The 17,097-nt window shown below is 35.7% G+C and overlaps 4 protein-coding genes across 5 annotated transcripts; all 4 read right to left on the reverse strand.

Moving 5' to 3' along the window:
- Positions 1–825: 825 nt before the first annotated feature.
- On the reverse strand, positions 826–1,350 carry LOC120346494 (general transcription factor II-I repeat domain-containing protein 2-like). The gene has a single exon (XM_039416260.2). It carries the CDS (start codon positions 1,348–1,350, stop codon positions 826–828), a length of 525 nt encoding a protein of 174 aa, XP_039272194.2.
- Positions 1,351–1,446: 96 nt separating this feature from the next.
- LOC144425862 (general transcription factor II-I repeat domain-containing protein 2-like) lies at positions 1,447–2,577 on the reverse strand. Its single transcript, XM_078115609.1, has one exon. It carries the CDS (start codon positions 2,564–2,566, stop codon positions 1,448–1,450), a length of 1,119 nt encoding a protein of 372 aa, XP_077971735.1. The 5' UTR covers positions 2,567–2,577; the 3' UTR covers position 1,447.
- Positions 2,578–4,490: 1,913 nt separating this feature from the next.
- Positions 4,491–7,572, reverse strand: LOC120345374 (peroxiredoxin-2-like). The gene is made up of 6 exons (XM_039414799.2): positions 7,402–7,572; positions 6,382–6,463; positions 6,217–6,307; positions 5,602–5,841; positions 5,011–5,176; positions 4,491–4,759 (listed from the first exon to the last, which is right to left on the reverse strand). The coding sequence occupies exons 1-6, from the start codon at positions 7,453–7,455 to the stop codon at positions 4,706–4,708; spliced, it is 687 nt and encodes a 228-aa protein (XP_039270733.2). The 5' UTR covers positions 7,456–7,572; the 3' UTR covers positions 4,491–4,705.
- Positions 7,573–8,318: 746 nt separating this feature from the next.
- LOC120345373 (dual specificity protein kinase CLK2-like) lies at positions 8,319–14,247 on the reverse strand. 2 transcript variants are annotated; one of them, XM_039414798.2, is made up of 10 exons: positions 14,003–14,247; positions 12,751–12,908; positions 12,480–12,663; positions 11,694–11,799; positions 11,190–11,256; positions 10,704–10,820; positions 9,673–9,763; positions 9,525–9,600; positions 9,143–9,367; positions 8,319–9,022 (listed from the first exon to the last, which is right to left on the reverse strand). In XM_039414798.2, exons 2-10 carry the CDS (start codon positions 12,885–12,887, stop codon positions 8,556–8,558), a joined length of 1,470 nt encoding a protein of 489 aa, XP_039270732.1. In that variant the 5' UTR covers positions 12,888–12,908; positions 14,003–14,247; the 3' UTR covers positions 8,319–8,555. The 2 variants fall into 2 exon arrangements, with proteins under 2 accessions (XP_039270732.1, XP_039270731.1); XM_039414797.2 differs by having other exon boundaries at positions 14,008–14,246.
- Positions 14,248–17,097: the final 2,850 nt, after the last annotated feature.

Raw genomic sequence — 17,097 nt, forward strand, 5'->3', positions numbered from 1 at the left:
CTATTCGTAACTTATACTGTTAGTTATGTATTTGAGTTGACCATCTTGCATGGTATATATACCACTTTCTGAGAATATAAATGCATTATTGCAGGGGTGGGCAATTACTTTTCTAATGGGATACGGATAATAGACTCGGTTACTGGGCCGGATGCTCAATAGTATTGCGATCCCGGTATTTTGACCTTTTCTCCGATCCAGGGGTCATTTTGAATACAATATCACGATTTAATACGCGACGTGGTGTTATTCTAAAACGGTTTTACAGTGCATTTCGTAAATTGAGTCGTCAAAATATTACTAACATGGCGACAAATATCTTTTAAAGATTGCTCTGTACTGAAGAATCCGATCTAGACGCCATTAAAAAATCTGAATATTTGATAAAAACAAAAGATAGCAGCCACGACGGAGACAATCAAATGATGTTGGCACAAGCGCTTCATGCTTTCGTTGAACACGATGAAAACGAAGGTGTGTCATTGATAACGTAAGAGGTTGGGAAAGAAATGCTGCTATATGAGACAAGCAGGGAGTGTAAACATGGAAAAGTTGTATAACGCACTAAAATCAATCAAATCTATGTCAGTTAAGGCTGAACGTCCATTTTCAGCACTTGGATTTTCTGCCAACAAAAATCAGGAATCGATGCCACTCTCATGTTTTCGAATAAGGAAGATACATCACAATGTGTGTGTTTTTTAATTTTATTTATTTATTAGATGGTGGAAATCTCGAACCCGGGATTTCTAATCTGGTCCCGAAATAGCAACCCTACTTAAAACGTATTAAAACGGTTTATTTGTAAATAATTAGAGACAATGATTAATGGGACTGATGTAGCCTACCGCATGCGTCCAGAAGCTTGTTTAAATCAGGCTCGAAGCTGCTTGTGCTGATTCTTAAGACTGATTGTAGATTTGAATCCGTTAGAAGAGATCTGTTTTTGCTTTTGTTGATCTTCATACATGAAAAGGTTTGCTCGCATATGTATGTTGATGCAAACATCACAAACATTTTTCTCGCAAAATCTTTGATATATTTGAATTTTTCTTGGTGAAGTGATTGATAAAATTCAATCAATGACTTCTCTTCAAAACTGCTTTTCAAAGCATTGTCAGCTTGGAGATCTATGAGTTCCACCTGTAACTCGTCAGCGACCGTTTCAACATCATATGAAAATGGGGACTTCAGTAAATCAAATTCATGCTCCATAGCATTGAAATCAGAAAATCTTCTGACGAATTCTTCTCTCAGGCCTGTGATAAGTCCACTGTACTTTTCTGCAGATGTAGCGTTAACAGACTGACTTTTTAGGAGGGGAAAGTGAGCATAGTTTTCATTATACATTTGTTTCGCGAAAAGTGTAAGCTTTGTTTGAAATGATTTAACTTCCAAATGTAAATCATGAGCAAATACTCCTTTTCCTTGGAGTTTTTTATTAAGTTCATTCATTTTTTGCATATATAATATCTGTAGCAAATGCAAAATCAGACATCCATTCTGTATCCCGCGCTTTGGTAGAGAAGTCACAGACTATATCTTTCATTTCAAAAAACACGACAATCTCTTCTTTAAGTTCCCAAACTCTTTTTAACACGATTCCCAAACTAAGCCACCTTACATTGGTGAGGTACAGTACATCAGAGAAATCGGAATCTATGTCTTGCAAGAAATCCCGAAACTGTCTGTGATTTAATCCTTTTGATCTAATTACATTCACTGCCTGTACTACTGGTTTCACAACATGTTTGAAATCTGACCTGGACTTGCAAAGACTTCCCTGGTGTATTATACAGTGAAATGATAGAACTTTATGAAGTGGGTAATCAGCTGTAATCTTGTCATTTATTCTTTTTATCAGTCCAGTATGTTTCCCAGTTAATGACGGCGCACCATCTGTTGTTATGCTCACAAGTTTATCGAGACATAACTGTGACGTTTCTAAAGAGTGCATAACACTGTTGAATAGATCATGTCCTGTGGTAGTGCCTTTGAGACTCTCCATGGACAGCAATTCTTCCGTGATGCAAAAATGTTTGTCAATTCCCCTGATAAAAATCATTAACTGCGCTGTGTCCAATACATCTGTGCTCTCATCTAAAGCTATTGAGAAACATTTAAATGTATTTGCCGTATTCAACAGATTTTCTTGTAAGTTGGCAGCAATAGCTTCTATTCTACGAACGGTAGTTGTCCGTGACATGGGAATTGCATCGATTTTTGACTTCACTTCTGGACAAACAATGTTGATAGCGTCAACCATGCAGTCTTTCACAAATTCTGCATCCGAAAAAGGCTTGTTGCTTTTTGCGATCTTGTGTGCTAAAACAAAACTTGCTTTTGTAGCAGCCTCTTGGGTAGACGAAAACTTGATAAGGGTACGCTGTTGCTGTTTCAGTTTTATAACCATATCTGCTGCCTTTACTTTCAGTTCTTGTGTCGAAAATTGTTGGCCAAAATTTTTATGTTTTGCTAGAAAATGTCTTTTCATATTATATTTTTTGAACACCGCACATGTTTCATTACAAATTAAGCAGGCAGCTTTTGATTTACCATTGTCCATAAAAAAATACTTCTCTGTCCATTCCTTGTTAAAAACACGACATTCGGAATCCAGTTTGCGTTTTTTATTCATTCCAATGAATTTATTACAAATGATGGAAAAATTACGGTACCCTCGCAGAGAAAGTTGATAGAAAAAGAAGCTCAATGGCCTGGCTTACGTTTATATAGTAAGCTGCACAATGTAACGAATAGGGTCATTATGACGTTATTTGATAGTGAATTAAAATTTACGGAAAATTCACTGATCAATAGGCATTTGCATCAGGGGATGCAATAATAACATTGAGAGATTATTATCAAGTGATGGAAATATAGACAGAATAATTGGATTTAAGTTCTGAAATTGATGTACCGGACAAAAGGAAAGAACATGTGTTGCGGCATTCACCGCACGAAAATTCGCTGGCCTAAACGCTGATATAGAGTTTTTGAAAGACACAAATAATTCGGATGGATGATGTTGCACATTATATTCAGGTGCTGATGATACGTGGGTAATTGCGGTATTTACCTTAGCGAATGATTTGTTATTTCTTCGATATTTTTAACAAAAATTCATGTTCATGAAAACTATAGTCATAATTTCAGCAGTCACAAGTGGGCCGGATGAAACACTCAAGTGGGCCGGATCCGGCCCGCGGGCCGTAATTTGCCCACCCCTGCATTATTGGGAACAAAAAGTACATATAGATCGTTTTGTTATTACGTTGTTGTTCTTGTTGGTATTTTTCATTTGATTGTTATGAAAAAATCGCTTTTCTCATTAACTACTACTAGACCAAGTAATTTGAAATTTTCAGTGGTTCAAGATTATATTTTTCGCTAGAAGGCTTCTATTTATTTCAAACGATTTTATTTATTCAATCGAACGATTGAATTTTGAGAAAAAAAAAATACGGTACTATACATAAATTCGAAATACCGACGGGTATTATGTATATTGCCATTTAAATAGAATCCTCCAAGAGCTAACTACTATAAACGGCGGGTGTGATATGTTATGATCTGTGCAAAGTTTGACCAGCGTCCAACATTTTCCAACTTCAAAAGTGTATTACTTTAGGTTACAACGATGGGACCTCCTGGAGTATGCGCACCAAGATGGCGCACAACCTGAACTCAGGTCGTGTAACATGTTTGGGTTCAGGTTATCTAACATCTTGGTGCGCATACTTCAGGAGAACCCAACGATATAATGGTAGTTCATATTAATCTAATCCCTTTGACCATCTCGGCGCTCGGTTACATTCTTTGAGTTCTGACGGTATTATAAAAGTTGCGTGATATTTCCCAGTGTGCGTAATGGACCCAATGCATCGGGTGACCGAGGTACGCCATATGATTAAGCAGTCTTCTTGGCTTCCCACTGGAGGTAAGATCGGGCCCATAAATTCCAGCCCGGCCCGATCCAGGCGTGTGGGTACCAAACCCGACCCGAGATTTGCAGGCCCGTGCCTGAAATTTCATTTTATTTAGTTTATTGAATTGTCATTGCAAGAGTTTAGTACGGTACGTGTTGAAAAGGCAACTTCTGTTTTTTGCAGACCACGGTCTCTTTTGTGGCCAAAATGCCTCATTTAAAGAAAAAGTCAGCGATACCGAATCCCGACCCGAACGTAATGATTAACATTTCAGACGAAACTGGCCGGGCCGGGCTTCAGATCTTAGCTCCACTGCCCACTCATCGTCATTAAAATTTGGTTTGGTTCCAGAGAAAGACAAGGAATAAATTAACGTGGTATTACTAAATGGCATCGGGTAGAACCATCCGAAACAATGTCATCAAGAAATTTGCACTTGCTTTTTACACGACATCAGTTGACAAATACACACAACACCACAATCATACTTAAGTGATTTATGATTCAATGTGCTTGCCGAAGATCTAGCAAAACAATAATGCCCCGAAATTCAATGCACAATTCTATCATCACACAGTTGTATTATTTACCACAGTAAAATAGAACGGTTTTATCATAACAGTGGTTTTATAGACTCAATATTATCATCACAATTATCACAATAATACCAGAAATTCTTTAACAGAAAAGTAAACAGTAGCCTGCAGTGGTTTTTGTGTACACAATTTATATGGTCGAATCACAGTAAAATTACCAAAAGCAGAAATTAAACATGATCACAGATCGACTTTCAGCGACTCAAAATATTTACTGGCTTCCTTGACGTTAATCTAGAAAAAGCATAATAGTAATTGTGAGTTACATGCAATAAAATTGTCTGACAATAAATCTTCGAATCGTTAATTATGCTATCATAGTTGCTTGACTAGCTTTAAAAAAGCTTAAAATATGCTAGAAATTGGTAAAAAGTTGTTATATTAATGATTCAAAATTACTCAACTAGTCAAACAAAATGTATTAGCACTGAAACAGATGTAAAGCAAACCATCTACCAAAGCAGATATAAAGCAAACCATCTTACCGATTTCCCTCCAGGTTTCCATGAAGCAGGACATACCTCTCCATGTTTATCTGTAAATTGGAAAGCCTGGACAAGTCTCAAGGTTTCATCAACTGATCTGCCGACAGGAAGGTCATTGACACTTGAATGGCGCACTATCCCTTTGCCATCGATAATAAATAATCCTCTATAACACAAAGCATAAGAAACACTGAACCGTGGAGCTTCAAGCAAGCTGATCTTTATCAAGATTATCATTAAGAGCCTTATCACTATTTTATTGGCCATGAACAGTCCGTGCAATTGGTGAAATGCTCGTCTACAGTGATTCAAAGCTATATTACTAATATTTCAAATTTTTTTGTAGCGATATTAGAAGAGTCATTGAGAAAACTAGGTATCCTGCCGGACAGCATTTATTCGTCAATCAATTAAGTACAGTATTACTGCATAAGCATAGAAATCATATATATTCATACATCACGACATATACCGAGTGGCAGGGACAGTTATGAATGCAATGATGATCATACAAATAGAGTGGATGTTTGTCAGACTTGGGATACATGCATATCTATCAGTCAAAACTATCTGAAAATTAAGTTAAGATACCTGAGAGCGATTCCCTTATCTTCAAGCAGTACACCGTAATCACGTGATATATCTTTACAAAAATCTGCCAACAAGGGTATGTTGACCGAACCAATTCCTCCTTTGTTACGAGGAACGTTCGTCCATGCCAAGTGACTGAAGTGGGAATCTGTAGATACAGCAACAACAGATGCATTCATTGTATCAAACTCATGAGCACGGTCACTGAAAGCTGTTATCTCTGTTGGACATACAAGTGTGCTGGAATGTGAAAGAAGAGAATGCTCTGAATGAAATAAATATACAGTCATGTGTGCATATCACTACAGTGTGAATAACTCTGATGTTTATCACATAAAATAATTTCACTTCGAAAATATAGTACTAAATGTGATTGTATTGATTGATTATATACCGTAATACTAATATTTCAACAAAATTTTAAAATTTCAATATTAATTAGATATTAAAAGGATGTGCAGTACTCATGCAAAATTGAAAGTGCTTGAATAGGATATATTATTTACTTGCTATCAAAGGATCGAGGAAATTTTTTTTCCTAGTCTGGGTTATTTATATATAATAATATCACATAAAAATAATAAAGAACAACATTATAAAAACAAATGCCCTTACAAGTCCAACGGATAGAAGAATAAAACGAGATATTTGCCAGAGAAATCACTCAGTGAAATTTCTTTGAATGATCCATTAACAACTGCTGTTCCTAATAAAAAGTAACAATTACATAATAATTTAGTGTGAGCATGAATTGGTCAATGCAGATGGAGTATAGTATACCTTTAAATTCAGGAGCATTCTGAGTGACATGTGCTGCCAAATTACGAGAACTCATGCAAATAGATCGACATGACTGCACATTCTGTTAAGATAAAAATTATACATGCTTCTTGATAAAATACTGGGTGCTCAAAAAGACTGTACTGACTGATTGGCGAATAGAACGCCAATGGCTCAACTATTGTAAGTTTGTATTCACTTTGAAATCATTCAATTATGCTTTGAGATAAAATTTATTAAAGTGTAGAATAAAAATAAAAACCCAATAAGAGTATAAATACACTACTAAAAATGTGTAAAACAGAAGCTTGTCTCAAGTCTATTGATTTAAAGTTCAGTCATTACACCTAGTTATATAATTAATATGGTTAGAGTATAATTTCCTTGATAAACAAGTTGATTTTTTCCAATCGGTGAAGAAAAAAATGAATCGAACACAAATTATAGGAAAATGATTATTACAACCAAAGCTGGTTATCGAGCAGAGCCACCTGTTATATATTAAGTCAGTTAAAGTATAGGAATAATATTGATACTATAATAGTCTAATAGTGGTCAACTATACACACTGTGGCAGGACACCAGATGACAATTTGTGTCATGGTAGCATGGCCACTCGCCGAACAAAAGTTGTATAAATTTGTTTGATGAAGTTGTCATATTGATTATTGTAATAATATTGAAATCCTAATGGAATTAATGGAGGCAACTGCGTCCCACAGTCAATCGGTTAATAATATGTTCCTGAATTTGATGACAAGAATATACGATAGGATTCACAAATACAGGTAAAATATGCTGTTCTTTTCTTCAGTCTTTATGACATGTAAATATATAGTATAGAATTATAAAGAACGGAGAAAATATCCAAATACCAAGAAATTGTCCCAGATTGTGAAAAGTTTACATAAGTTGCAGCACACTGCTAGTTTAAAAGACACACGCAGAAGTTTTTCTGATTCAATTTAAAGTGACCCTAATTTTGCTTAAAATAAATACTGAAACTGTAAAAGAACTTACTGTGACTCTACGCAGCGATCGATAACAAATACTCCCAAGAAAGTTCAGCATCATGAACAGCCAGCTAAATTGTATTCACTCAGTAAAGTAATGCCACCTTGCGAAATCGTAGTACTAAAACTTCCTTAGGTTCAAGGGTCGCAAAATCATATTGCTGATTGGCTATCATTACGGAAATTCGATGCCTCAGGAAACATTTATTGTGAACCATTGTTCATTTTGTATGTTGTGGAATTTTAGTTGAAACGCGATATCCACAAACGGTCCCAAGAAACCTCGGGAGGCATACGCTACAATTAGTGCTCGAGACCAAAACAAAATGGTTAATTAAAAAATTATTAAAAAACTAGTTGCACAATAGCAGAATGACACCTGTGGTTACGGAAGAATCCATTGCGAAGAAAAAAATAACAGCAATTTGAATAAACGGGAATATATATTGTTCCATATCAACCGTACTGGCCATATACAAAAGGATGTTATGTATTTGCGTTGAATTTCAATTATAGGCTTGTAGCGTAGGCCGTGGTATATCCAATCTGAGTGGGGCATATTACCATCCAAGTACCTCAGTCCACTCTAATAGTCTTCAAATGAAGTCATTCTCGCAAATCTCTATGAAGTGTAGAGCACTCATTAACCTCCCCAAAAGTTACAAACGGATCGCCCATGATAAAGCGAGGCTATACACAAAGCAAGTTATGAACCTAACAAATACCACCTCTTTCCAATGAACTGCACCTATTCTTATCATAATGCATGGATTTATTAGACTGGAAAAAATACAGAACGAAATTGAAAAAAAGCATTAGTGGGACATAAAAATTTCTAGGCAGTATGTCGTATCAGATATACTTCCATCCATGAAGATTTGCTTCTCAAAAACATGAAAACAGTATATATTTTTTCAAAGATGCGAAAAGCCAATTGTTGCATTTATATTTTTCAGGAATATACCTCAAGAACAGATAGATTCTTGTAATAAATCTATTCGATAGTTAGCAAAAAGTTTGACAATGTTTAAGAGTACTACGGAAAACTTAAATACACACACCATCAATGCCCAAAAAGTTCAAAAGTGCCACAAAAAACTTAAATACGCACACCATCAGTGCCTGATCCTTGAACCTCATCTCCAGATGTACCTACTACTCTTATAATCCATCATAAATGCCACCACAAGCGTTTGCTACACCATTGGAACTAATACAACCTGAATATTTTATAGCAGGTGGGAGGGAGTCAAAATACGGATGGTTTATTGCTTCTGCCATTGATATTCTTTTGGCAGGATCATATTCAAGCATCCGCGCTATGAGATCAAAGAGTTTCAAATGTTCTGGATCATCCTTTCTATGAATGTAGCCAAGTAAAGGTTTACAGTTTTCACGAACATATTTTCCTGCCGAAGAGGATTTATCCCAATCCAATTTACCACGATAAAAATATTTCTGTCTGCGACTTCGTTTAATCATCCTCTGAGGTATTGGTCCAAGAATTCTCTCCATCATCGCTAAGTGCTCACGATTGTCATGTGTTTGGAACATTGTTATGCCCATGTAAAATTCAAATATGATTGTACCAACTGACCAAACATCACATGGCTGAGACCAACCCAGTTCTAGAAAGAAAAAAATAAAACACTGTTAACTTAAAATGAAAAATTAAGCTGTGTACTCGTCCTTGCCAATCGAACAGCCTGCATTCAACAGAAATGTGCAGTTATATCTTATGAACCTACCTAAAATAACTTCAGGTGCTCTGTAATGTCTAGTTGAAACAATTGTACTGTGATGCTCATGATCAAATGTGGCCGAACCAAAATCTATCAATCTGATGTCAGGGTTATGGATAGTCTTTTCATCTCTTTTGCATGAGGGGTTGTAAGAAACACAACATTCAGAATCATAAAAAAGGATGTTTTCTGGCTTCAAGTCTGTATGTGTCAGATGATTATCATGCAAAACTGTATGAAAAAAATGAACAACTTCATTAAAAAAAAACTCAATATAATAGATATATCGAATGCATGATGTACTTAGCCATGTTATTTCTAAATGGCATTGAAGGATAGATTCCAAATGAAACAATCTAATACAACTCTGGAAGAAATAGGTACATACATTTCACAGCCCAAACGAGTTGGTATGCCATTATTCTGACGTGGTTCATGGGATAAGGCAAATAATGATTTTCTTTCTGTAAAAAAATAATAAAAAGTTAACAACATAAATGTATATATGATGTACATGACGTAAGATAAAAATATACCTGGAAGTCGAACGTGCTGAGTCCAAGAAGTTCAAATGCCAGACAGACATGTCCATGATATTCAAAAAAGTCCATCATTGTCACACAAAGGCTTTAACAAGAGTAAAAGTATAATTGATGTTAATTGCTGAAATATTGTTAATGAAATAATAAGCTTTATCTGTTATTAGAAAAATAAATAGTCAGCAAACTCCGATAAGATCATTAGATTATATTACCTATGAAGCATGATCTTAAATAACTCTTTAGGTACTCCCGCAGTGTGTTTACCAGGTTTGGGTAACGCCCTAATTTTATTCTGACTTTCCTATTTTAGTTCTATTACGAGTTCAGGGACAGTATGTTTTAGCCAAGCGAATATACCCCCTGCCCATGGGTTTCAGTCCCTTCACACAACTTGATATAAAGTAGGCGAACAAAATTAGTTACATCCATATTGGTACACACACTCCTGGAGCTCCACCTTTTCAATATAGGCATTATTTTTAGGGTTGGGAAATTCAATGTAATTCATTTCCTAGAATAAACCGAATCCAGAATCCCATTCTATTCTTATTTACAGTGGTTTAGTTGAAGTCCGGAATTTTTTTTAATGCAAAATTGTGATGAATTGCAAAAAATTGATGTAATCTTCAAGCACTGATATGACAAATTAGGAATAGCATCATACACAAGATAGTGAATGATACACCGAGAAATGAAATTCAGAATTGTTATAATGAATTATAATTATTGGGAGAGCAGATTGATGAAAAACAGATTCAGATTTTTGACCACCTTGAAGATTTTACAGCATATGGCAACTTTAAGCAGTGTTTTTCGGCAACACCGATCTTGCAGAGATTGAATATGACCCAACCAGCAGCCAATATTTACCAACGCTGTGTAGCCTTATTAAATTCGAAAGAAATAAAATCTGTTTGAAGTTTAGACTGAAAAAAATGCTCCAAAACGACCAATATCATGCTATAATCTTGTCATTTCGTTGATCATACAGCATTCAGAATTGCCCATGTATGAATCAAACTCACTATTTTCCATTCGGATCTTTTTCCTGTATTTTTTTCAAAACGTTGACCTCCATATATGCAGCTTCTTTGTACTTTTCTATATTTTTGATAACTTTTAGAGCAATGTGCTGTCCATTTCTGGAAAATGAAACACTTTTATGAGGATTACCTCAAGGAAAGGTAATATAGTTTGGAATAAACATGCCTCTGAGTCAAGTCAAAGGCAATCATGTATACACCAGAAATTCATTCATACCATAAAAAAATATGGTGGCACATTATGCAACATTTTCATGGGACATTGTTACTAGTTTCGGCATATTCAAGATGGAATTAGGAAATCCATTCATCTCCAGAGACCTTGATCAGTATACATTAAGATGCCATCTACATGAAAATTTACGAAATAGAATTCGTGAAAGCATGATGCAAGGTTTCTGAACGACACACAATAAGAGTACTCCATAAATCTATTGAAAAAAAGAATTGACCAAATTAAGTCTTTACCTGCTATGATCCTTACAGTGTAAAACTTTTCCAAATGTGCCTTCTCCTAGAGTGGAGAGGATTTCGTCTGTTAAATGAAGAACGGAAAATTAGTCCCAATTAAAATGGTAGTGATAGCTCCTTTAGGCCTATGACATTGATACACCTAAATACTGGACAGATATATGATATTATGCATTGTATACAACTTTCACAGCGTGAACAAGTCACAATCGGTTTACAACAAAAAGGCTATCATGAAAATTGTGAACAATGCACGTTTAAACCTAAGAAAAATAATATTGCTTATAAGCACGAAAGTCATAAGAACATTCAGCTTGCCTAATTAGTGAATGACCGAAAAACCTGATATGGGACAGTAGGACAGTTACAATAAAAAAATAATCTAATAGGGCTAGTGAGCAATTTGGAAGACAATACATATCACATGCAAAAAACATGTGGACAAAAAAATTCCCACAGCATAATTTATAACTAATTTATAAATCTTCTCTTATTAAGTACATCTCGCTTGCAGCCAGTCGCCATGCCGATAGATAAGGTGACCTTCTTCGTCATCCTGAACACTCTTTGCCCTGCCATTCTTGTTTCTATGTAGCTCTTTCTGAGACTGTCACGCCAAGATGCACGAGGTCAAAGCACCAGTGACGTTCATAAGTGAAAGTGTGTTGTTGGACAGGGTGTGTATCAATCAATGCCATCATTGGTACATATGCGATATGTGGAATATAACCAGGAACCACATGAGAAATTTGTCAGGAATAAACAAAAATAAACATCTTGCACAGAGTACAACTCTAGGGCAAGATGCACACACAATTATATAATGTATGGTGCCCTGGTATAATATTTATGTACTACTTCAGTATCATTAGAAATCTCATAGAATCGAAATAATTAAGCAATTGCACTACATGTCATATTGTTATCACTACCAAGTTGCTCATGTGAACATTTTCTAAGGGCACCATTATGGCCAAATTTAAACATTTTTTGTATCATTATCAACTTATTGAAAATCTTAACTAGCCGCCAATTCACTTCAGACACTACACTTAAAAATGAAATCGGGATCTAACACATTGTTGTTTTTTTCTAATAAAAAAACTTACCTGTAAAGCCAAGATAAAATTTCACTGATGCTTAGAAAGATGTATTACAATTAACACCATGAATTAAACTTCCATCCAATCTATCGCCTTATTTAAATCATCTAGCTTTCCCAACTCATCAGGTCCTAATATAATGTATCGAAGGAAAAAGATACAAGATCACATCAATTACACTCACCAAGCCAGATGGAGATTTAGACCTATGTCTCCGGTGTCTATTTCTATGCCGTCTCCTACTGTTATCACTGTCAGAATCTCTTCGGGTAATATGCTTGTATCGTTTGTGATAGTTCATCTGACTGTTATCTCTACTGTAGTATGGACCATTACGACTGCATTGATGCTTTCGACTCAGATCCCGGCTGAAAACACAAAAGGCCCTGATGAATTATTTCAGCCAATGTTATTAGTGGAAAAAATGGTCTGAAAAGTGCAAATAAAAAAATCACCTGTTTGAATTATAAGTATAATCATACGAGTTATAATCATCAAGTCTCCTTCGTTTAGTTGAATGATAGCTTTGGGAGCCACTATCTCTGTCACCACTCCGATAGCGTCTGGTTCGTCCCATTTCTGGCACAGTCATTACTGCCAATGTTCCCCAACTCTGAAACACATCCACATTTAATGATAGAGACATATAAGTCAACTGTTCTTGCCAAGGTTGGAAGGCATATTAAAAATGGGACCTGGCACAACACACAATCATATAAATCGAAGTTACAGCCGGATTAGTGGGACTGGCTAAGGAAATGAATAGATAGTACAAGTCAGGAATAATTTACAAAACATTTTTACATATAATGGCAGACAGTTCACGAACTCCAGACTAAAGAGAAAAGCAGCAACCTCAACCAGCTTTCACTCCATGGAACTGTGGAACGGCAGCCACAGGTGCAACTTAACCTTTATGTTGGAATCATACCGGTAACAAGCTACGGAATCCTAAGTTTTTGATGATGCTTGCCTTCCAGTCAAACAAGATTAATAGCACATGACGAGACGAATGGTAAAGTTTATTCTTTAATTTAATCAGGTATAAATTATCAGATTATTGAAATAGGTGCCTTGAAATTTGTTAGAAAGTAAATGACTTTTTCCCTTTCAATAAATATTTGTCATCCTAAATAAGTAAAAAAAATTTCACAACCAGAAAATTTTGTAATTACTGAATTAGTTCTGTAGCTGTTTTGGTCATCAGTGAGTGGCGTATGGACATTGGATTTATCCATTTATAGAGAAATATTACACTTGACTGCTAGAATGGTGTCTTTATATAAACCGGAATTGCCAAGTCTGTGCAATGGTACCGGTATCATACGACAGGCAGTACGATAATTACAAACAGGACTTAAGTTTCATGCTTAGCAGACTAGGCTATATTTTTTTCAGTCTACAACACAGAAAACCAATAATAAAATAAGGAACACAGACAACAGGACGAAAAGATTGGAAGAATGACCAAAATTAATCAATTTTACTTGGTCGCTCTGATAGAAACAAAACAACAATAATAAAATAAGAAACACAGACGACAGGACTGCAGGAAGAATGGCCAAAACCTAGAAAAAGTTTATTTGTGCCCATTCACCAACACTTACACAAGTGAAAAAACACATCACGACAATCTTACAGAAAATAATAAATTCACGAGAAGCATAGGCCTACATGAACACGAGAAAAGAAAAATTAAGGGCGAACCTTACTTGTAAAAGTTAATCTGTTTTGTCGTCGTCGTAAATTATTTCCGGTCTTTGAAAGAATCTGACTAATCAAGTACTGAAGTAATATTGATGCAGTGCAGCGGTAATGAAGATTTGCCTCCTTGATTCGCCTCAACCGCTCTATTCTCAAAATCAGCGCTGGCCACAGATGCCTTCACGAAAAAAAATCACACGAACTCTGCGAGAAATGGCGGCTCGGTAAATAAACAGCTGACAAAAACGGGCGGCTTCGAATCGCGAAGCCCCGGATGTACGCGGAATTGTGGGTAGTCAAAAACTTGACTATCGCGTAAAGTTTCAGTCGCTGTCACTGTGTGTGCCAGGGTTGCCATATTGGCTTTTTAACGCCAAATTTGCCATTTTTGGCTTTTTTCAAACGCGTTTGGCGTCAGAATTTCCGTTTGGCTTTTTGGCGTTTTTTTTGGCTTTTTTTTAAGTCTATTCTAGTGTCTATTATAAAAATCATATGAAATACAATATTTAGTGTTCAACAACTGAACAATAGTCTATTACCTGTACTTAGCTACTTAACATCAGGCTTTCCCGGAGCATCGATTCCCTTGTTTGTTACATTAGATAGATAGATAGATTTTATTTTGAAAACTCCATAATACACACAAAATATAATTGGGGAATTCTGGAGAACGAGCAAAACCTTTAAAAAAGTTTAAAACATGAAAAATATCAAGTGCCCGCCCACCAGCACACACAAAAAAAAAATGACAAAAAACACAAACCTAGTTAAACAAGGGTTGGGCCAGAAATAAAGAAACAAAAGATACGCGAATGTATTAAACCTTCGGGCTGTTTTACTTTTGAAGCACTCAAGCTACAGTAATAATAATTTATACAATCCTATACGGAATATCTGCATATATATGCCAAATTTAAATGTCTTGAAAAGATTGTTAAATCGGTTGCAACATTAATATCGAATTTCCACGCACAACCATCATTTCAACAGGTGCAGTATTTTCTGAGCTCTGTTCCATCATCCACAACTAGATTCATCAAATGACCCAATCCTCGCAAAACACCCATAACAGATCGTCCACAATTCAACTTTAAATCCAATCTTTTATCCAAATACTTTTAATTCTGGTGGATGGGCTTTGTTTATCTTGATATTAGGCGATACAAACCAACAGTAAATACAGAATGACATGCCGGCATGAAAAGATGTTTGTCGTACGCCTTCAAGAGTTATGTTATCAGCTCGACCGAATATTGACACGAAATGTATTGTCGTATATTGACACGAACCTGTTATTTTTATGCTTATTTAATATAATTGGGTGGCAACTGACTCTGATGACCCCCAAAGGTCGTATCGTTGCCCCCCCAGTCATATACCGAAAACTATATTTTTGATATTTGTTTATGTGTGCATAAATTGTTTTCTTGGTTTGACAAAATGAAATAAACTCTCTCTCTCTCTCTCGACTTTTATCCAAGTTAGTAAATTCCAATTGTAATTCCGGTCAAGTAGCCCCTCCAAATCAAATCCCGTTGCAGAACATTAGTTCTATTTATTCAGGCGAATTGGGATTGAGAATCGACGAACTTAATACAACCAAATACTCCAATAGTGTTGTTACTCTGTACCAAATACTATACTCATGTCTTAATACAACCAAATTCTCTGTTCTACTATATGGTGAGTTTTATATGTGTTTACATTGACCAAATACTCTGTTCTACTATATGGTGAGTTTTATGTGTGTTTACATTAACTCTTAACCCTACCCAATAAGAAATAATTGCAGTTTCTGCAGCTGCTCAGACAGATGTTCAAGCGGGGTTGTAAACATTGCCTGGTTTTTATAGTTTTGCGTGTTATTTGTCAGTTTTTGGCTCTGTTTCCAAAAAGTAATTGTATAACTCAATTTTCATTATGCCTGATATGGTTTATGTGAGCTTTAGTTTAATTCTGCAATTGTAGTAATCAAAATTTAGTCTCACGAACGTTGTGATTAACTACGCTAAAATTAATGAATTAGATATCAGTGGTCCACCTGTGAGCGGCACGGCGTTAGATAATTTTTTAATAAAATTGATGATTTATAAATTTAAAAGTTAAATTTTTTCTATAGTAAGATACAATATAGGGAGAATTTTTTAAGGTATATTGCAAGTTTAAGTAGAAACATGTAGGTATGTTACATGCTGAAGCGGCACCCTGTCTTGTATATTGAATGGTAAAATAATTCTGTCCACTTGATATTTATTTCACCTTCTACCGTTCTATAGGAACTTTACTTTCTATTTGTGTGCCTCACTGAATGACATGATGGCTTTACATCATCATCAGTACGTTGCCAAGGACTTAAAATCTGACTAATCATGGGGCTTTTGTACTTGGTAAAATTGTTGGCTTTTTCTGGCTTTTTTTGTGTCTTGATTTAGCCTTTTTTGATCGCTGGGATCTGGCAACCCTGGTGTGTGCTCACTGTGGCCTGTGCATCCTCTACAACTTCGTGAATTTCTCATACAAAAATGGTTTGGTAATTAACCGTCTTCGCAGTAAAACTTCAAGTGTGCCAGCCATTAGAATATATCGGTACAAACTTTGGAGGTGAGCTATTACGCTTCCTATTGTAGTATTGATCCGCGTTTGCAGAGTAAAAAAAAGTTCGTACAAAAATTGTTTCACACGTTTTTTGGCCTATTTGTTGCTGGCCAAAATGAATCGGTTCAGATTCTAAACAGCCCTTGAAGTGTTGGTATGATAGCACACACTGACAAAATAGTGGTGGGACTGTATTAATAACTAGGCCCTGAACGTTCACAATAATATTTTGAAATCCTGCACAATCAGACAATGGTTACAGGTTTTCTGTCGCCAGAAAGAAATATTTATTATCACAAACAAAGTCAGCACTATGGCACCTTCAATTAATAAATAGCAAAAAACTCAATAATAATTGGTTGGGTATTATTTGTGAACGTGAGTACGCGATACCAGTTAGATCACAGACACTCCTGAGTCCTGACCCATATGCATTTGGTATAAATACGTTATCACTCAGGTATAGCATCGTGGATAATCGTGTGTGAGTAAGCAATTCGAAA

Source organism: Styela clava, chromosome 8, assembly GCF_964204865.1.
Source record: "Styela clava chromosome 8, kaStyClav1.hap1.2, whole genome shotgun sequence".
Lineage (NCBI taxonomy): Eukaryota > Metazoa > Chordata > Ascidiacea > Stolidobranchia > Styelidae > Styela > Styela clava.

Bases quoted from the DNA above. Each gene is read 5' to 3' on its own strand.
- LOC120346494 (XM_039416260.2), bottom strand. From the start codon at position 1,350: ATGTATAATGAAAACTATGCTCACTTTCCCCTCCTAAAAAGTCAGTCT.
- LOC144425862 (XM_078115609.1), bottom strand. From the start codon at position 2,566: ATGGACAATGGTAAATCAAAAGCTGCCTGCTTAATTTGTAATGAAACA.
- LOC120345374 (XM_039414799.2), bottom strand. From the start codon at position 7,455: ATGATGCTGAACTTTCTTGGGAGTATTTGTTATCGATCGCTGCGTAGA. The intron at 6,308-6,381 runs GTATACTATACT...ACTTTTTATTAG, and splicing joins GAATGCTCCTGAATTTAAAG to GAACAGCAGTTGTTAATGGA. The intron at 5,177-5,601 runs GTATCTTAACTT...TTTGTGTTATAG, and splicing joins GATAAGGGAATCGCTCTCAG to AGGATTATTTATTATCGATG.
- LOC120345373 (XM_039414798.2), bottom strand. From the start codon at position 12,887: ATGACTGTGCCAGAAATGGGACGAACCAGACGCTATCGGAGTGGTGAC. The intron at 11,800-12,479 runs GTGAGTGTAATT...TTGGCGTGACAG, and splicing joins CTAAATCTCCATCTGGCTTG to TCTCAGAAAGAGCTACATAG. The intron at 9,601-9,672 runs GTATATTTTTAT...ATTTTTTTACAG, and splicing joins TCAGCACGTTCGACTTCCAG to AAAGAAAATCATTATTTGCC.